The sequence below is a fragment of the Montipora foliosa genome, chromosome 1 (genome assembly GCF_036669935.1).
Source record: "Montipora foliosa isolate CH-2021 chromosome 1, ASM3666993v2, whole genome shotgun sequence".
NCBI classification, from domain to species: domain Eukaryota; kingdom Metazoa; phylum Cnidaria; class Anthozoa; order Scleractinia; family Acroporidae; genus Montipora; species Montipora foliosa.
This window is the reverse complement of record NC_090869.1, coordinates 32397321-32419006: the sequence shown is the minus strand read 5'-3', so window position 1 is coordinate 32419006 and position 21686 is coordinate 32397321. Positions and strand designations below refer to the sequence as shown.

The 21686-nt window shown below is 39.0% G+C and overlaps 2 protein-coding genes across 2 annotated transcripts in view; one reads left to right on the top strand and one right to left on the bottom strand.

The window, feature by feature from the left end:
* Positions 1-278: 278 nt before the first annotated feature.
* LOC137996778 (HEAT repeat-containing protein 3-like) overlaps positions 279-21686 on the top strand; it is a 31677-nt gene continuing 10269 nt past the window's right edge. Inside the window, exons 1-11 of the mRNA XM_068842363.1 lie at positions 279-511; positions 3076-3248; positions 3657-3744; positions 5877-5983; positions 6288-6397; positions 8638-8784; positions 9094-9233; positions 10650-10725; positions 19174-19265; positions 19899-19961; positions 20986-21068. Coding sequence (XP_068698464.1) covers positions 377-511; positions 3076-3248; positions 3657-3744; positions 5877-5983; positions 6288-6397; positions 8638-8784; positions 9094-9233; positions 10650-10725; positions 19174-19265; positions 19899-19961; positions 20986-21068 — 1214 coding nt within the window. The 5' untranslated portion in view covers positions 279-376. The remainder of the gene's footprint in view (positions 512-3075; positions 3249-3656; positions 3745-5876; positions 5984-6287; positions 6398-8637; positions 8785-9093; positions 9234-10649; positions 10726-19173; positions 19266-19898; positions 19962-20985; positions 21069-21686) is intronic.
* Positions 11890-14695, bottom strand: LOC137996788 (uncharacterized protein MT2135-like). Its single transcript, XM_068842374.1, has one exon. It carries the CDS (start codon positions 14568-14570, stop codon positions 12846-12848), a length of 1725 nt encoding a protein of 574 aa, XP_068698475.1. The 5' UTR covers positions 14571-14695; the 3' UTR covers positions 11890-12845.

The window sequence follows — 21686 nt, the reverse complement described above, 5'->3', positions numbered from 1 at the left end:
TCTGTCATGAAGGAATCACATGATGGAACGTCATTGCGAAGGAGCGCTAGGCGATAAAATCTCGAGGCAATTCCGGTGTTGTAAAAATTTTCTTTTCGTTCTCACAGCATTCTCTTCTTCCCGTGAAACGTAAAAATGCACATTGGTATAGCGGGATATACATGGGTACATAGGGGTGAAAAGCGAAATGCGACGGTACATCCCGGCGGTACATACGTGTGGTACGCGTGGATGTTATAATATTAATACACTATAATAAGGGATACATGAAGTAATTACGAAATGCACGTGGGGGTCAATCTTGCAAAACAGAATGGCGATTTATTGAAAGTGTATTATAATAAGGGTATTATACAGTGGTAAAAAGAGGTAAACAATGGGAAAAACAAGATCCAAAAAACGCCAGAGGTTTCGTAGTAGGCCCACTGGACTACCAAGCGTCAAAGAGGCGCGAAGTGACGCCCATGAAAACATTAGTGCAGGTGTAAGGACACTGCCTCTTGTGGAAAAGGTAAACTTAAGTTGCAGGCGCTATGAACATGAAAAGATATATAGGCTTGACACGCTAAAATCATGCGATTTGTTTGCATGGCAGTTGATTTTTTCGACCCAACTGCGGAAGTGGTTGATGTTGCGGAAAGGAAAGATTCTAGGATACCCGTCCACTTATTTGTCTGTGCTACACGGCCATTTTATAATTAATGTACATAAGCTTACATGTACATTATTTTGTTCTACATGGCCACCCTTTGAAAAATGTTATCACTTATTTGCATCTTCTTAGGGCCTGATTGCAAGGTGAGTTTGCGCCCGGCCTGAAATTTTTGTTGCGATTACATGTCATGCTCAATTTCAGCCCGGGCGCAAAACACAAATTTCCGTGGGAAAATTTACTGAGATGCGAAAACACGATTGATGCGCATGCTCGTGTTCCTCTTTCAGCCCGGGCTGAAAAAATGATAGTGATTACATGGATTATTCAGCCCCATTGCCCAGGCTCAAGATTGTAGACCGTTTTCAAAAACCGGACTAGGGTTTTCAACCCAGGCTGCAATTCAGGCCGGGTTGAAACGTTCTCCATGTAATCGCCACTTTCATTTCAAGAGGATTTCTTTCAGAACCCGGGCTGAAATTCACCATATAATTGGGCCCTTACTGTATAAGCCTGTATATGAGTGGGTATTCCAAGATTGAAAATTGCCAATTTATGACGAGAATGACTCTTCCTATGTTAATTAAGCTATGTTAATTAATTTCTTACAGGAGTTGTTTGAACTCTATTTGAACCAACCGAGATAATTATTAAACATCAATGGTGGCCATATTTAACCCATAATTTGAACCATTGATTTTACTCTGTTTTAACCCATTCACCCTTAAACCAGCCATACTTAGTTTTTTACCCTGTCTTACGCCAGACGATTTTACTCGTCAATGGGGAACCCCCAGGAGTCAATGTGTTAATCCTTTCACCCCTAAACCGGCCAATTACTTAGTATTTTACTCTGTCTAACGCCAGACGATTTTACTTGTCAATGGGGAAGCCCCAGGAGTCAATGGGCTAATGCCAGACGATTTTACTTGTCAATGGGGCTGGTCCAGGGTGATTCAGTTGTCAATGGGTTACGGTTACAGTAGACCTTCAGGGGTTGTCCTTTGTGAAAATTCCTTTTAACACGTTTTGTTGGGCACAACAGCCATAAACTATACATCTATTGAAAGGTTATGAAATGTACTTTCCAGGAAATATATATTCTTTTTCACTGTATCTAATCAAAAGAAGAGCGGGGCCCAAGAACCTTGAGTGACCGATGTCTCTCTGATCGAATTTTTCGTGTATCAAATTTTAATGCAAAGCCTTCAGTATAAATTATGTCATTCACAAGGAGTTTGTGATCAAAACCATGTGAGGCTTAAATTTTGATTTATTGATTTGATTGGTTGCATAGAAAATTTTGTACAAACAAATATGCCTATCAAAAAAAAAATTTACTGATAAGTTTATGTCGAAGGCCACTGGAGGAGTTCAATTTTAAGAAACGGAAATCCCTCGCACAGTATTTTAGGTTTGTATTTTGGGAGTTCTCAGGTGAAATTTCAAGACAATCCATGTAATTTTCGTTCCCTATCAATTCGCTTTAATAAAGAGGATACACTTGTCCCTTGAAAAGAGCCGCAAATATATTATAATCTTCTTTTCACCTTTTAATGAACACACTTCTTTTTAGGTTTTACGAATGGACTTTTTTCTTGTTTGCCCATTCTCAGAGAGTAAACCGATGACAATGTGTGGAAAAATTTGACAATATTTATGACAAACAACGCAAGTTTGAAATTGGAGGCTATGGTTATTTTCCTGTGAAAAAACGTGACCAAATTCCTTAGTGTTGACAGTTTATAATTCGCTTTTCCCACCTTTGCTGACTGAGAAAAATATGTTTTCATTAATAACTTGTTTTAATTTGATTTCATTTCTTAGAATTTTTTTAAAGAAAATGTAGTTAAATTATTTTTGATTACTATGAGACTGATAAGAGAAAAAAGTGCAAAAATTTTGCCCGTGAAGGTCTGCCGTAACCATAACCTAGAATTAGTGCTAAGCAAGCTTTAAGTAACTTTATCAAAAGCTTGGCTTTTACTTTGTAAGGCAGGTCCACATTGACTGTATGCAGTAGTTTTTACTACGTACAGTGTACACAGGTCTGCACTGTGAAAAGCTGATGACAGGCAGTCAACATGATGTCAGATTCCTCCATTGTAGCTCTGCAAAGTGCCTTCCATGGGGTACTATTCTAAGAAGGTACCCAGTCTCACCTGTGTAAGGCAGGATTTCACTATTTTGGTCCAAAATTTGTCTTTGTAATCACATGGTTAAATGAAATGGTGGAATATGTAAAGAAAACTAAGTTGTAGAACTTAACCCATTCACTCCTCAGGCACTGTAGGATGCCCCATTAATTGTCTTGCGTTAGACAAAGTAAAATCTGTTCAGTCTCACTCTCAGGAGTCAATGCGTTATTAAATAAAGTAAAGTATTTGGAAGGGCATGCTTTTAGTAACTCCTTTCTTGTTTAGTTGACAAGTACCATTGCATCTGAGCGGGAGTGTGCTTGTGCTGGTCTGGCCAATCTGGTGTTTGATCAAGGAGCCATACCAACTCTCCTTAAACAAGATCTTGTGCGGCGACTGGGTCCACTTCTGATTGATGATGACAGGGGCATCCAGGAAGGTGCTGCTGGAGCTTTGAGGTAGTGGAATTTAAAAAAAAAACCCATCAGACAGTTTTCTTTTTATCGTATTATGTCAGCACCCAACTTTGTGCAGTTTTTGGTGGAGAATGAAATGAGCAAATGAGAGTGAAAAGTGAACTTGCACTTATTAGGACAATTATTTTAATTGAATTCCATTTAGCCACCTAAATTGTTAGATGTTTATGAGGTCAAGTACTTGAATTGTGTAGATAAATGCAATAATTGCTGCTCCCTTGTGTCTATAACCAGCACTTCAAATATAATTATATAACTTTACCTTACAGGGAAGTTTGCTTTCTGTTGTGTTTTAACAGGGTTGATGTTATTGGCCAGGGATGGTTTGACAGCTCAATGGGAATTCTATTGAAAAAAAATTGTATTGTTGTTGTTTTTTTTTGGTTGCAGGAATTTAAGTATTGGAGGTGGTCCAGAAGCTTGTGAAAAAATGGTTGAGCAGGATATCATGACTCCACTTTCAACATTCGTGAGACAGGTCAGTATATGCACAAAAGAATCAATGCACTTATCTATTAAACAATAATGACTGTAAATGCATGTATTACACTGTATAACTGGGATAAGTGATTTGTGTCCAGTGTGGGCAAGTTGTCAGTAAAAAATGTACTTGCACACAAAGGAAACCAGGCAATGACTGAATTATTCATAAGATGAATAACATATTTTTTAAGATGAATATATTATTTTTACTTTTTCAGACTACAATTTGTACAACTTAACCCATTGTCATCTCAAATGCCCTAGGGTGCCCACTGTTAATGAGTAAAATTGTCTTGCGTCAGACAGAGTAAAATATTTTTAAACACTCCCACCTGGGGCCAAGGAGTAATTTAAAACAGTTCTTTGCAGAAGTTCTTTTTGGTTGAAAATTTACATCCTGAATTAGAAAAAAGGAGTCACCTTGCACACAGGTTATTCGCAAATCCATTTGTTCAATTCATAGGCCAGGCCTTCTGATATTACGCGATGGTGCGATTTCGCACAATCGACCTCAAATCGCATCCGATCGCACAATTCACGAAAAATCGCGTAATTCACAAAAGGACGCACAAGATTCATAAAACGAAACATAAATCAAGACGTTTCTTAGAAATTCCTTCATAAATACGCCATTTTTAAGATGATTTATCTTGGAAAAAGGCGAAAAACCTTTGTCACCTCCGATTTCGTAAACATTCGAAGTTCAAGGCCCTATTTTTCATGTCGGGGACCTGGTACGAGTCTCCTTCTATTGGTGCAACACAAACACGCCCTTATATACACACGAATGAAGGGGTAGTTTCTAAAGAAACTGTGGTGCTGCGTCGGTGGGGAAGTAGTATACAAAAATTTGGTTTTATCAACGGAGTTGATAATGTAAATTGGCCACCGTACAGAGATTCTAAAAGCTGACGTTTCGAGCGTTAGCCCTTCGTCAGAGCGAATATATAACCTTATATACACACCACTGAAATGACACAGTTGCCTTCTCTTATAGAAGAGATTTGTGAAAAATAAGCGAAGTTGTAAGTTTTTCGGCAAAATGTAGTTTCTTTCGTTGAAAACTGATAAAAACTTACTCATGGATAAGTTTGTTGTGAAAACGCTCGCTTTTTCTTCGACGAAGAAGGAAGTTCCCACATTCCGCCCGATCTGACAGCTCACAATCGAGCAAGAAAGTACCTCACAGGTACGCTCCACGTGGACGATGGACTGATGTTTTTCTCGTCGTGCAATATTAGGGCCTTTTATACGAGAGAAAATAAGCCGTGGCTTACTCTGGCCACGGTGTACAAAATACGCAAAACGAACTATTTATACCAATATATATTCCCAGGTCAATATAAGCCGCGGCTTGAAAAAGACGTGAACGTAGATTTTGTACCATTTATACGGGGTGAACATTCGAGTCTTCTGTAAGCCACGGCCAGAGAAAGCCGCGGCTTATTTTCTCTCGTATAAATGGGGGTATGGCCTTATTGTGATTGACCATCTTCGGAAGTTCGTGGTTGACGAGCACCTTGGTCATTCATTTGGCATGTTAGCTGTATCCTTTCAACTTTTCAACTTTTATTTATCCCAACTAATGTCAATCGAGATACATAATTACTGTTCCTTTGTGTTGAAAATGTCTTTAGGGCAGCAGAAAAGTGTTTTCCTTAACCTGAAACCGTATAAAACAAGCTTAAAATTGCTGAGAAAAAAATCGCATAATTTACATTATTTATCGCATAATTGGCCTTTCTAATCGCACAATCTGCCCTGAAAAAATCGCATAATTTGCATTTTTTAATCGCACCCTATCAGAAGGCCTGATAGGCACACAGACTGCTTTCAATCAGTTTTCCCTGTCTTTCTTCTCTATTGGTTTCAGGAAGTTGAATAAGGGTGGTAAAGATCGCAGTGTATTGATGAAAGCTCTTTACTTCACTTTAATTTCTGAGTTATTCATTTGTTATTACATTGTCCAGTTGTTTGAAATGAACAAATTCACAGCAGCAGTTAGGCATAATTAGTCATTTGTTCTGTTACAAAAATTATTTAATTATTCATCTGATAATTAATTTATATGAATAGATAATTATTCATAATTATAATTACAAATAATTAAGTCATTTTTAAATTCAGTCCCTTGATGCTTTGGGTGCCATGAATGAGAGCACTGGAAATTCAAAGTTTCAAAGACAATCAACAAGTTTGGCAATACAAGCTGTGAGTTTACTGTGGAATCTGTGGTGAGTTAGGGGACGTAGTGACTATTGATCTTGTAGAATTTGATCCTTTTTTTAAATGAATATTGTTGCTGTTATAATAATAATAATAATAATAATAATAATAATAATAATAATTATTATTATTATTTATTATTGTTATTATCATTATTACCATTTATTATAATTATGATTATTTTATGCCACACCAAAATAAAGAAAAGATAAAATTTATTTAGCAAGGTAATATATGGGCTCTGAGAGATAATTAATTTTAGGAAATAAGAATAGCCCAAAATTAATTGAGTACTTTTTGTTCCCTTGGTAGTGAAAGCTGTAGTGTAGCAGTGGATATCTTCAACAAGCAATGTCTTCTTCCTTGTCTTGTGTCAAGTCTTGAGACAGATATATATCCAATAACTGTGTCTATTCCTGCTGGTAAGGCTTTAAGTTTAATTTAAGCATCTGGCTGCTTATGACTGCCAGCTTAATGTTGGTGGTATTCTGTGTGTCCAATAATAAAAAAATATTTACAGGTCTATCATGCAATCCCTTTCAAGACAAGTTTGCAGAAACAAATTGAAACTGGAGTATTTTTTTATGAAGAGGAGGTTGACCCATTCACTCCTCAGATGGCCTACCTAGGATGCCGCCAGTTGATGTGTAAAAGCGTCCAGCAGAGTAAAATCTTTCAAGTCTCACTTGCTAGGAGTCAATGGTTTAAATTTCTTTTTTTGTGTCCATACCTCCCCTCCTGTGGGAGGAACTGTGATGTAAATAATTCATTTGGTTAGTACCTATAGCTCTCCTTGCCGCACTGCAACTGTACATATATAATTTATGATGCCTTTATGCCCAATGATGTCCATGACCATCATAAAGACAAGTATAGGCATCACAAATGAAACTTCATGTCACTGTCAAATAGCACTTTTTTGTCATTGCTTGAGATGGTATAACAAAAAAGCAGTCTAATGTTCAAAGTACACGTACATGTGGATGCACCAATACTGTAAATTTGAGGTTTGGGATTTCATGAATAATTACTGAAGCCTTGATTTAAATGATTGCACAGGAACCTTTGAATTGATTTCACTCATTTTGTCAGCAGTTTTTATCAAACTTGTCCTTTTCTAAACATTTAGTGTGTGCACCATGGTCTTGTGTAAGAGTTTATTAATAATCTTCTTTCCTTCAGCAGTCCGTCATAAATGTTATTATAACTGTGTTTTTGACTTAGTTTTTGGCAGATGTATTTATAGGACCTAGATTGAACAGACTTTATTCACCATTTTTCTTTAATTCCTGAAATTGACTTCTTAATACTAGTGGGAGCAGGGCTCTCACAGTAGTGAGAGCACTCGACGTTCATTAATGTGGCCCTCTTTCATTGTTTCATTTTGCTCAATTTCATTTTGGCTGAGTTTGGTGGCTCCTTACTATGCTCCAAGAGGTTTTCTCCCAGATATTCTGTTTTTCTTCTCATTAAAAACAAACAAGGGTGGTTCTTCATCAATCAACTTCAGGTCTATCAGTAACCCAATGTATTATGAGCACCTTGAGAGTTGAGTTGTTGAGTTGTTGAGTTGTTGTTAGGTTCGTGCAACCGGCAACATATCAGGAGCACCCTTTGGGCACTTTCTGCATAACCTGCACATCCAACACCAGGAATTAAGGGCATTTTTGTCTTTGTGGTGGTGTATAGTATTATGATGGTCCTGCAGTCCAGTCTTTCAGACATGATCCCTCTGGTTCAGGTCTGTATCATCTCCCCTTATCTTGTAAGCTTTTGTTCTTGACTACACACGGTGCTGTACTTGCAGTACTTCAATGCCATTTCAGGAGAGTTTAAATTGTAATACCTCAGGCATACGTCAAATCAAGTTTACAGTGTTCTAATATAAAGAGGATATTACATGGCTGCGCGGAGATACTACATCGTTTCACGAGAGGCATAGAAAGGCGGGATTTTCATATGTTACCATAGCAACAGTGACCTTTTCACGTTTGAAAATAACATGTCATCTTCACATGTCAAGATATCATGTTTTCGTGCGAAAGCTCTCTTGCTAATTCACTGGTGTTAATATAATAAAATAATTATGCATGATTGTATCTCTCAGAAGAAAAGTGTGTTGATTATTACAAGGATTGGAATATTCTGGAAAGTTCAATGTCACACAATGTGTTGTTTCAAGAACTTTCTAGAACTGTGACTCATCAATTTCAAAATAATCTGTGACTCGTAAGTTTAAAAATAGAGTTTATTGTAATAGCACGCTGTAAATAGTAACTTTTGGAAACTTCTAATGAATGTTGCTCGAGCTAAGTTGTCTCCCATTGTTTACAGTTACATAAATAGCGAGGTTATTATCTTTCTGCCGGTAATTAGTTACCGTACCATGATATAATAAAATGTTGTGACTACAGTTAGAAGAAATTTACGATAATATTAGACAGTGAATTAGGTCTTGGGTTTAACCTGCCTTACCCTGGTTACACTGACAAAATTGAACCTGTCCCACATTAAGGTTAAAAGTAGTTAAACAAAGAACAAGTTCAACCTGAGTCCTTTTCCTGTGACACTGTATGCACACATGAAATGAAATTACCTTTGAAAAAAAAAATTAAAGTCTTGTTACTGATCTCTGCAATACATTTGATGCTGTTTTTCCTAGCACAGTGTCTTCACACTGTAACTGAAAACAATCAAGCTGCGGCTCAGCTTCTGTGTGGATCCAGTGATTTGATGAAAATTCTCGAGAAGTCACTAATGGCTGATGGCTCAACAAGTGACATGCTAATGCTGAAAGTTTTGACTGCAGGTATTACTTTTGTTGCTCTCAAATGTATGCTATTAACGTGTGACCCTGAGTTTAAAATGGCAGGGTGGCCAAGTGGTTAGGATCCAGTGCATGAGTCCTGCTCTGGGAAATGTTCTCCTGTCTTAAGTTTGCAGTTGATCTGCCTCTCTCCTTCTTCCCACTTACAGTGTACATCGCCCCTGCTGTGACAAAACACCAAACAGTCAGTGATCAGGCTACTTTCAAATTGTGACGCGTAGTAGGGTTCACAGTTTTGAGATTCAGGCAGAAAATCTTGTTGCATCAGTTTAGCTTACTATTATTTGGCAGGTGTATTGTACAACATCCGGTATGCCATTCCTGTTTGTAGCTTTAACGAGCTTGTTCAAGCAGTTGTTAAAGTCTTGGCTCAAGTACTTGGTGTCAACTGTTTTGATGTCATCAGCAAGCTGTTGCCAGAACCTACAAAGGTACATGTACTGCATAGTATTTTTGATATTTTTGAAAGGGCCTTGGACAAAAATGAAGATGTCTTCTGTTAATTTCAGTTGTGCAATTTGTCCCTGGACAAAAAGTTTAAGTTGCACTTACTGTCAATCTCATAAGATGTGGTGGAAAAAATAATAAGAAAAACTAAAATAACTACAACCCTCACCAGAGTTTACAGATGCCATTACTACGGCAATAATTACTTGAGCTGAGTTGCTACTCAAAGTTCACCAACTGATGCATGGCTTGAAATTGTGACCTATGCGTTGAAAGAGTGACTAGATTTTTTGGTTTCACAGCAAAGTGATGGTTGCCAACTTGGGGCCACAGCTGTACCTTGCTTTTGGAAATGAAGGGGCAATATAATATTATTATTTCACATCTTATGGTTTACAGTCTTTTTCAAATTTTTTCCTTTATTTCTTACTTTAGTTACATCTGCATTGACCCATTGACTCCACAGGCGCCACAGGATGCCCCCTGTTGACGATTAAAATCGTCTGGCGTTAGACAGAGTAAAATCTGTCAAGTCTCACTCCCAGGAGTCAATGGGTTAATGGTAGTTAAAAAAAGTCTGTTTACGAGCTAAGTGGCCCTTCATAGCCAGTCGGGAGCTTATTCCGGTTTCTGTGGCATGAAGCTACTAGGAGTATTTTAAATTTTTTCTTTCCCTTTGGATGGGATGCCAGTCCATCGCAGGGTTACCTTCAGCATTTCGCCGGTACCCATTTATATACCTGGGTGGATAGAGGCACCATGGGAGTAAAGTGTCTTGCCCAAGAACACAACACAATGTCCCCGGCCAGAACCTGATACCAGACCACTTGATCTGGAGTCAAGCACACTAACCATGAGCCTACCGCGCCTCCTTGCGGGTTAATGGAGGGGACATAGTTTTTTTACTGAAAAACCCATTGATTCTTCAGGAACCCTAAGGACATCCACAGTTGACGAGAAAAGTCGTCTGGTGTTAGACGAGTAAAATCTGTTAAGTCTCACGCCAGGAGACAATAGGTTTATTAGAATGGTTAAATGTTTTTTTAAAAGGCAAAGTTCACCCTTAGTTGGTATTTTAATTGTAGCTTATTGTTAATCAGCTTTTGAACAACTGGGCCCAAGTCAATGGTGTTTTTCCGTAGGTTATTTCTTGAAATTAGAGGACAAAGCCCAGGGCTCAGAATTTGAATGCGTCATTAAGCTAACTCTGGAGTACAGGAAACTTTTGACGTTAAAACAGTTTCCACAAAATTCTTAGCCTTCAGTTTAACAAATAGATTCCAATTTTAGCAAAGTAGGCGGTAAGCAGACCAAAATTTTTTATATTGAGTGTTTTTGGTCAGTGGGCCCTTCATTTCTGAGTCATTTCGTATTTCTGAAAGTTTTTGTTACCTCTCCAGAATGAAGATGTGCATATGCTCTTGAATACCCAACAACTCGCTTTGGAAATTCTGTCAAACATGTGCTGTCCAGATGGTAAGCTTCATTTATTTCTGTTGAAAGTATTACTATACAGATGACTCATACATCCCTGGCTTGAGTTGTTCAATGTGTGGACAATGCTATCCCTTAGAAAGGATAAGTGACATCAAAACTTATAGTTGTTTTAGTACACTTGTGTATACTAAAACAGTGAGAACTTATTATAGCACAAAAAGGTGATTTTAACTTATTTATTCCTGCAACGATTACAATATTTCCTGGCACAAATCCCTCGCATGTTGATTGGAGGTGAATAGCAAAGTATGTTCAGATTTTGAGTAGCCAAACAGATTGCACCTTTGAAGCTATCCACTGTTGTTAATCATACAGGGCTGTCATTAGGGGCCATAACCCATAACCCCTGTTACGGCTGAGCTTAGTCAATGTTACGGGTGATGGTTGCTGCAGAATGAATATTCATGAAGCAAAATATATTGAAATTTATTTAGAAACATCTACCTACTAAAGAAAATATAATTGACGTGTTTTTGGTAAAAATCCAAACATTTCCGTAAAAGACCTTTGGAGAATGCCCCCAATCGATTGTTGTTGGATTCGGATGCCATTTTCATCAACAAAATCATTATCAATGCACGGTACTTGATATAAGTGGGATTCCGCTGACCAGTTTTTTCGGTTCTGTGATGCATGACCATTTCCACATGGTTAGTAAAATATCTTCATTCATTGTGAAGTTTATCTTTTTGCCTTGTTTTCTTTTCATCACTTTTTGATTGAGAAAAATTAATATACAATTTGCAGCTCAGGTCGAGTGCTGAAAAAGGCATTTCCAAGGTTTTAATTTTAAGACTTTTCTGGGGGAGCATGCCCCCAGACCCCTAGGGGCTCAGGCCCTTTATGCCCTCCTTTTCATGCCCTTTGGCCATGTAGTTACACCTGCTTCAAAACTTAATGACAGCCCTGTTGAATATTGTTATCCACTGAATAGTTATTGGGGGATAGAATTCTGCAGCCTTCCAATTACTGGGGTTTAGCTGAAGAAATGTGTATTTATCAGTTATTTTATTGGTGATTGATAAAGCATGCAGGGTTTGATTCAAAGGATTATTCGTGGTGGCAAAAGACCAGTTATTTATTTGGTCCAGGAAAGGTGTACAGCACACTGTTTACTACAAAAGTCATTCAGAGACTGATCAGTACAGTCTGTGTTATGTCAAAATGCTTTTAATTTGAAAAAAATACAGGCACATTAGCCTCAGGTACATTGTATTACTTTTATCATCAAAGTAAGAACATTATAAATAATTATCATAGAAGGTACATTCTGTAAATGGACTGGAATAGACCAAAATCAAAAGTAAATAGATTGAAGTAAAATATCTGTAATCTAAAGACTATTGTTCGACATTGTGGCATTTTTTGGAAATCAGAGTACAGATTCATGGTGATTCTCAAGAGCTTTGCCCTTTGTTGTATGAAATGTTATTGCATGATTACAGTGTATAACAGTGGTTCCCATGTTGATAATAATTATTATCTATTGGGTAAAATTATTCTCTAGAGAGAGGAAATTTGAAATCATTTAATTTTGGTAACACAAAGGCACATTCAATAATATTCTTTATTATTCGTTCAAAATATTTCCCCGTTTCTGATTGGTTAAAACCACATGCATCATTCACCATAACCAGCTGCTGTTCACCAAATTTGGAAAGAAACTTCATCATATTGAATCAATGACATCAAAAGTGCAGCCCCCTGCAGATTATTGAACCGATGACATCAAAATGACATCAAAAGTGCAGCCCGCTGCAAATTATTGAACCGTTGACCAAAAAAAGCTGGGGACGAGATTGTGTTATTTTTGTTGAGCAGGAAAATGGCTGCGAGTAGGTTTAGAAGTGTGAGCGAAGAAAAATATTTGACAAAATCTTGACAAATTTCATTGGCTAATTGTGTTTTGCATTCTTGTTTACAAAAATTAATATCAAATGATTACTAATTTCTGACAAATAAATAATAATAATAATTATAATATAATAATAATATTATTATTATCATTATTATTATTATTTATATTACTATAAATTATTATTATTATTATATTATTATTATGAACAACATATCATGTTTTTATTGATATGAGCATCAGGTTATTGCAGTAAGTTAATGTAAGGGGTGATATTTATCCACACATCTCTTCCACAAAGTGCATTCACTAACAACTGATGCTCCAGACCATTGTGAGGGATAGCAAACTGATAACCATCAGGACATGCTGGTTCTGCGTATACTCCTGTACCAGTACTAGTGACCCAGTCCTGAGGGTTTTTCATTGCTTGACAAGCAAAAAAGTGATTTTCCTGACATTTGCTTACATACCATCTTTGTGTCTGTCCACTTAGAAGCACGCATGACTCATTTGTAAGTTGCTCAGAAGGCTCGCCTTTTGCCCAGGTAAACACAGCAGTGGCTAGCAAAACCGGATTAACTTGATCCGCTGCTGGATATGTCACTCCACACTTCATAAACTGGAAGAAGTCATGAATAACGCCTGTTTTTTTTGGACCATCCCAAAAGAACAGGTATTCTGTACTGTCACAGTAAACTCTGGATGGCTTGTCTGGGTTTATAGCTGAACAGTTCTCGCCCTTCATGAATTCATTCCTTGTGATCTCATGCCAGTACATGTCAAAAATGTAATCACTGCCATGCTGATCCCCAGATCCTGCGATGACAACAGTCTTGTTAATTTTCCGAAGTTCTTTGGCTGTTGGCCACCTCCCTGGAAAATACTTCTTGGAGTCAGTTGGAGTTAGCACTCTGTCACCAAGATGTTGAGCAATGGGACCATTAATTAAGAGGTCATGGCCAAATGTGTGGGTTGGACCATCTTCAAAATATAAGCGAATGATCTCATGAGTATTTTCTGGTTTGTGGACCCACTCACCAATTTCTCTGATACCATCTTCATATTCTCGATCCCAGGGAGCACATCCCTCGTAAGGCACACTGTGATCGTGGCTCATCAACATTTTTCCAAAACACCACCAGGGATCGATCTCAAGGCCCCGCACTCCCATGTTAAGTAGATCAGTGAAACTGAATTCTTGATTGGCCAGATCCAGACAGATGTGCTCGTATGGTGGTGGCCAGGGACAGTCGTCCAATATACCATAACCATCAGCGCGGTCATTGAAAGCATTATGAGCAGAGACCATTTGAATCTGGTCAAAAGGTTTGTCGACTTGGACCTCTCTTTGTGTTTTCAGGGCGAATGCCAACCAAGGCGAAATTTTAGCGGTACCCTTGTCGCATCTTCCCAGCTTTTCACATTTACAACTGGCACGAGCGCTTAGCTGGTCACAGTTGTTTTCAGCAGGCCCTGAGACACTCTCGAATTCATCGAACTTGAACTCGCTCGAGTCGAGCTTCCTCTTTTCGAACGTCCGAGAGGGGATCTCGGCCTTAAAGGAGACTTCATTGAGAGATTTCTCATCTTCCGATACCACAACATGAAACCAGAAGGTAGTATTGTTGACATCATTACGTAGCACTTTCAAATTGCTTACGTGTCGGAGCCGATAGGTCTTCTGATACTTTGCCTCGTAGTCCTCCATGGCAAGTTCTGCTGCTTTCGCCAAAGTGTACAATATCCACGGCTGATCGACGTACTTCCGTAAAGGACTCGACACTGATGGTCTAGAAAAATATTGTACGTATTCATGAACTTCGGCTTCTAGCGAATCAACCAGTTGTTCCCGAACTTTGTTACGGATAGTCGATGCATACGAGTTATTGCTTGAAAGAAAAACGGTAGCGAAATGAAGAAATAGTGTTAGAAACGAAGAGCATTTGGCTGCCTTAAATGCCTCCATGTTACTACTTTTTTTTTTTCACTTTGAGAAATCTCGTGACTACAACGTGTATCCTGCTGCGCCCCAAACGTCACGCAACAGCAACATACTTTCGAAGCCAAGATTACCAGAGCTTCGCGAAACGCAAAAGAAGCTTTCGCGGTTCACTCTCCCCTCGCAATGTTGTTTTAACGCGAGTTTCTGAGCCCATTTGCCAAAACAAGACTGTGGGAGGGCAAGGTATTGTAAAGTGTTACAGCAATTTTGTCCGAGACTGCAGCTTTGCTGTTTGTGCCGATTCTTTTGGTCACGCTAGCGTTCGTTACGTAATAGTCGTGTCAGATCATATTTTATGTAAATGTATTTTTAATGATGGTTACTTGCGCAACACGTAACCGAAGAACAAAGAGGTAAAACTTTCAGAATGTGTTATGCGAGAAACGCTTTTATCAAATCTGTCATGTGTTTAAGGTGAACTCTTCGTTCCAATTTGAAAATATCTTTCCACTTTGTCGAAAAACTTTTCGGTTTGTATCAGTCGATTTGTGCTGCTCTATCACGTATGAAATTCAAATATTGATTACAAATAATGGGGAAAAAAAGAAATCTTAAGAAAGAATGGAAAGAAGGTATCGTAACTTTGTACAATAAATGGAGGATATTGCACGCAGGGATTGGGAATGCAAAATACATAAATGGGCCTATGGCCCCTGACTTTCAAAAGTTATGGGCCATATTCGTGTAATTATGGGCCATTGAAGTCATGGGGTGGGCCGAATGATGGGCAATACAGAAATAATAAGTGCAAGTCATGGTAGCAATACAATATTTTTACTGTGGTTTGAGTACCTACTTACATTTCATTTCATTTTGATATGTTTGACAGGTTTGGGACCTGTCACAGTCCCACTCTTAAAAGACAATGTTGCTGCTGCCTCGTCCCCAGTCGCTCGTTCGCGATTATTTTGGGGATATTTGAGTTAATTATTAAGAAAAGCGGGGACGAAAGGAGTGACACTCCCTTCGCCCCCTCTTTCCCCAAAATAATCGATCGCGTGCGACTGGGGGCGAGACAGCATTTCCGACTTGGGAAAGCCTGTGGAGGAGGCAGTTGTTGCTGTGTTAAAAACGCCTGCTGGAACTTCCTGTCTTCGTTTATCCTTGCAGTTGCAGGCCTTGAAAGTGGGGAGAAAGTGCTCGTTTCTTCGTATTTATCAGTCGAATCGGTGTTATCATTTTTGCGATTCATCGTAGCGGACTCGGCGTTAAAAAAACTTGAAAGTTTTCTTTGTCCTTGACCATCTAATTTTGGAACTTTCTTCGGAGGCATTATAATGAAAATGCAAATGAATTCTTATTCATTCCGGTGAAAACGACGAAAACAGAAGTGAAGCACATGTTTCCTTGTTTGCTAGCTGAAAGCGAGGAGAGGTTTGGGGACGAAAATAAATGAACACGAAAGATCGCCAATGGAAGAAACAGACAGTGGTCGATATTTCATGTTTTTATTTGACGTATTACAAAATTAATACACAGACACTTTAAATTTATGCGCCCTTTGCGCACGGCTCAAGGCCTTTTCATTGAGGATACCTAAACTTCGAGCCAGCATTCGAGCTAAGATCCGAGCCAGGATTCCAGCCAGGATTCGAGCTAAGATGAGCTTTCTCCGCTATTTATTCTCGAATCTCTCGGTTAGGTTAGGTCTCGAATCGGTTAGGTTAGGTCTATTTAGGTTGGTTCTAGTCTAGTTAGGTCTAGTTAGGGTTAAGGTAGGTCTCGGTTAGGTTAGGTTAGGTCTCGGTTAGGTCTCGGTTAGGTCTCGAATCCTGGCTCGGATCCTAGCTCGGATCCTGGCTCGAATCCTGGCTCGGATCCTGGCTCGGATCCTAGCTCGGATCCTGGCACGAATCCTGGCTCGAATCCTGGCTCAGATCCTGGCTTTATTCTTAGTTTATCTCCTTTTCATTGTGGCGAGAAGAAAATTTTATGTTCGTGTGGCAAGAACAATACATCTCACGAGTCAGTGAACGCAGCGAACGAGTGAGATGTTGTTGCCACGAAAACATAAAATTCATATCTTCGAGCTAACATGTAATTTTCTTTTTATTTTATAGACAGGAGTGTTTTACCCACCTTTTTTCTTTCTAACACCGATCATAAACTTTATCGCAAATTCTTGTCAATTTTCGTATTTCTTCTTCACTTGTGAGGAACTCCTTGAATAATTTTAAGTTGTATGAAGTTTTATTCTTGGTGTTTGCATTTTCTTGTTTCTCAGAGAAGAATTTTACGTCAGCTTTAGAGAATTTCACGAATCTATCGCTCGCCATTTTTCACTGACTGTTTGCACAAACAACCATGCAAAGGCGGGAAATGACGTGAGCAATATCCTGACTAGTGAGGATATATAGAAAATACACCACTCGGGTCCCGGATGAAGTTTCGTATGAATTTTACGAGTGGTGTATCTTCCAGTAGAACACTCAGACTGTCTATATCATAATAAATATCAGGACACTGTATAACGGAACCAACAGTGTTGTTGTCTACATTTCATCTCAATTTGTAGAAAAATGTTGTTAAAATTACTTAAAGCTTTACAAATTGGATCTATTTTGTCCAATGTTGTATGGAAGCTGTCAACGTCACGAAATAGAGGTCACTCTTAATAGACCAATTTCGATATATTAAAATTCAGACCGAAACAAAAGGCATCATCTCGAGGCTCTGGGGAATAAACTCATACAAATCCTTATATTTATTCCCCAGAGCCTCGAGATGGTGCCTTTTGTTTCGGTCTGAATTTTAATATATCGAAATTGGTCTATTAGAGAGTCATCTATTAACACATTTATCGCTTGAAAACACTGGTCTGTGACCCAGTCACACGCGGCACTGACGGACGTCCAGACTTGCTATACCCTAAGAGAACATTTTGCACATCGTGTCCACGAGGTTAGACAAACGCGCTCTTGAACATGGCATTACTCGCAAATCATATAAAGAGTTCTGCGACAAAAAAAGGACCATTAATGTTATTTCTCATTTCTCAGGATTCACTAGACTGTGGGCTTTTAAGACCTCGCTGAAATACCATGCAACAATGATGAAAGACTGAAACTTTTAGGTAGAACTTTTCAACTGTATAGTGCACTTGAAGATTGTTAAAATGACACGTTCGACGTTTCACTGACGGTTTACAAAAGGTTTTTGTGTGATTTAAGATGGTTTGCAATGGTTGTCAACGGTAAATCACGATTTACAAATTCACTGTCTCTTACTTCCACGACGAAGTCGTGAAAAACCGATAAAAACTGTCGGTAATCTGTTGTAAATCGTGCTAATCCTTATGTTTGTCAACATAAATCGTGTTCGATTTCCAAGAATGAAAAAAAACAAAACAAAGACAATCTGTCTAGATAAAATAGCGCTAACAATGATCTGCATGTAAAGGGACCCATACACGGGTATACACTTTAAAATAACGCCAAGGTAACAGCCACTCCATGGTTTGCCTAGAGGTCTAGCATGCAATATCGGTGAGCAAGAGCAGCGTACCTGATGTGTTTGGGCAGGTTCGAGTCTCGCTGGCAGAAAACTAACTTTTTACCAGCCGATGCATTTTCTATATATGTTTTGTAGCGTTCCGCGTTTAAGCGTATTAAAATAATTACGATGTAGTAAGGCATAAGCTTGTTCTTTTTTTTTCGTCTTCCACGCAGCAGAACTCTCAGTTAACACTGCATCCTGCACTTCATACAGGCTTACGATAATTGAATTTTTTATTCATTTTATATTAATCAAATAAGCACAATTCTTCTGTTTTGTGTGAGTTCACTGATAAATGACCAGGTTTGCTTTGAAAGCACTGAGCTTTGAAGCGTTTGAGCACAGATTTATTGTCATGATTGCTATACATGACGCTGTGAGTAATGGCAGTCGAAGATCTCAGACAATCTTGGACAGAATAAAATGGAACAGGAAAACCCCCCCCCCCCCCCCCCAAAAAAAAAAAAATAAATAAATAAAAATAAAAATTCAAGGATGAAGCCGCGCGAAAGCCGAAACGCGCCATTTTCCCATCCTTCATTTGGGAGGGATGGGGGGGGGGGGGGGGGGAGGTACCAATTTCCCATCTATTTTGTCCAAGATTGTAGAAGTGGCCGTTTTAGGAGGAAAAGGGTTAATAGCTCGGAAAAACGAATGCGAGCAAGATATAAAGGGCCTTTTTCAACATCATCATTCGCAGTTTACCTGAGAGATTTTTCTTTTGCAATTTATTTCCGTTTCAATCAAGGAAATGTACTACTAAACTTGTGCATTGGCCTCGCTTTGAAAATGAGGCTGAAGTGACTCGGGAACTTGGTTTCGTTGGAGATGCACCGTGAGTCTGTCGGCAATTAATTTCCATAGAACCAGGAGATTATCAAGGGGAGGTCAATCCTTTCCCGAGTTGATTTATTTTTAGAACGCCTCTCACGCCCACTGTTTTAAAAACCTATCAAAACAAAGCTATCTCAGCGTCAAGGGAAAGGGAAAGAAAGGATTGACTCAAGGAATTAGTGGAGATAAAGGGGCAATTTATCTGCTAAAATGTCATTTTCCTCTTTACTCGCTTCAGACTTAAAAGATGATGATGAGTGGGAAGATTGCAGCAGTGGAGACTCGGTGGATGATGAAGTTGAGGAAGAAGCTCTTCTTGATGTCAACATGGTGAGGCGGCTTCTAGTCGGCGGCTAAGGCGACCCCACAATTTCACCTCCTGCCATTTTACGTTAATTTTAAGTCGGTGTAATGGTTAGTGCCCCGTACTCCCGCCCTTAGGGTCGCTGGTTCGAGACCTACCTCAGTCACCGTATTGTTGCCTCCCACAACTGTCTTTCTTCACCCATAGTATGAATGGATGCCAGCGACATAATGCTGGGGGTAACCCTGCGATGGATTAGCATCCCGTCCGGGGAGGAGTTGCAATACTCTCAGTCGACTTGGAGCAGTTTTGAAATGAATGTCGAAAGTAATTACTCGATTGCAATTGCTACGCTTGGTGATTGGTTTAAAAATCTCGCGCCAGTTTATCAACCAATGAAAAGGAAAACGAAAACGCTTTGAGCTCGAGAGAATTTTGAAGTTTTAATCCATTTCCATCCTGTCCATCCTTGGCCGCAAACAACAAAGAATAGCTTCACTGCACTTCAGTGGTTATTGGTAACAAAACTAAAGCATTATTTTTTGGTCGTCATTGATGCAAAGACGTCTTTCAGTGTTTTGAAGTTTGACTAAAACAGCATGACATTGCCCCTTTAAGATTAAAAAAATGTATTTCCATTTTTGGTCAATGTTGTTCAGAGTCAGGAAAGTCTTTCTGCTGAAATGATCAATGCAATTGTCACACAACGAGTCCCAGAAAGGGTAAGTAAAGTTAACTTTGAAGATTTTACATCGAGTTCGAATCACCCTTGAAACGTTTTATGATAGGGGACTTCCTGGTATCGAGGTTTTGCACGGCAGCCATGTTGCATGGCAGGAACAATGAAAATGTTTTGCATTAGAAAGAACATTTGTTACCATAGGAAAGAGAATCTATTGTTCCTGCCATGCAACATGGCTGCCGTGCAAAACCTCTATGGCCCTGCAGTTTACAATAATTATATTCAAATAGGATATCGTAGTACACATTGATTATTTACTTGTAGTGAGTTTAGCATATATAGTAGAATAAACAAGTGTAGCAAGATGCCAGTCCCTTGTAAGGAAAGCCTTCTTTTTCTTGACGTCTTCCGTTCTAGGATAGGTTGTCATTAATTATTAGTGGAAGATATGCAATATACCCTTTTCCAAAATGGCGACCGAAAATTCGAGTAAGTTAAAATTAAAATCTAATACCAGAAATAGAAAGAGCACCTGTACTTTCGTAACCCTGCAAAGTTTCGGCATGTCAGGTGTAATATCAGCTGAGAAAATGTAAGTTGAAAAATGAAAAATTTGCAGACGTTTGTATGATTCGGAGTACAAACCTCTGTAAATGTGTCAAATTTCAACTTACATTTTCTCAGCTGATATAACACCTAATACCCTGAAACTTTTGCAGGGTTACTAAAGTAAAGGTGGTCATTCTATTTCTGCTCTATTTTCTATCAGTTTTTCATTCAGTTCAATTTTAACTCATTCAGATCCGTTGCTGCCATTTTGGAGAAGGAGTGACGTTTTGTCGCTTTGCTTGAGTTATGCGAGAAATCAGAGCCAAATAAAAGCAGAGAAATATCTTATATGAGTCACAAAGTGATTTGGCTTTGGTGTTTGAATAATTGAAGCATTTTAGTGAGCTACCTAAAAGAAGCTCGTTGTTTTCATTGTTGGATTTTCTAGCAGCCGCCTTTGGGATTTTAGGGGTTCGGTGAAGTTTACTTTAATACCAAGTTTTCCTTTTTTGCAGGTCCTAAGCAAAAGTCTCTTTGGTGACGCTGGTATTTACGAGGCATTGAGAGACAACGAAGGCGGAGAGAAACTACTTCAATCGTAAGAAACCACAGTGATTTGTTTCCTTTCTGAACCATTTCTGAAGCTAAGCACATTTATAACGTTAGAACCTGAAAAGAGAAAATGTTTCACGGGACGGGAGGGAATGCGTTCAAATGCGTGCAGCGCGTGCAGCTCGGTTTTATTCACTTATTAACCGAATTTTCGGTGGCTTACAGTACATACTTAATTGACCGCTCCCCATAGGGGCTTTTCAGGGCCAATGAAACACAATAACAACAACTGTTGAGAATCCCAACTGGCCGGAGGCAAACCAGTTGGCTATTTACAAGTTCAACCAAGGACTACCGGGAACAAATTCAACGAGTGGTCAGAGCGGGTCTTGAACCCAGGATCTCTGAATCTCAACTAGCGCCCTAACCACTGGGCCACACAACAGCTTCGCCGTCGTCCATGCTAATGGTTGGTGTTCTCTCGACTGATTTCCAGGCTTCTGTGGTCGAAGATGGATATAAACACGCACTTACGCTTTACCCAAACATTTCCAAGAAAATACAGCCGTACTGGTCTTCCCAAAGATTTTCCGCCAAGTGTTTGCAAGCCTTGAGGATGTGCCTACTATTGTTATTGCGCATACGTTCTGCGCACCTCCAGATA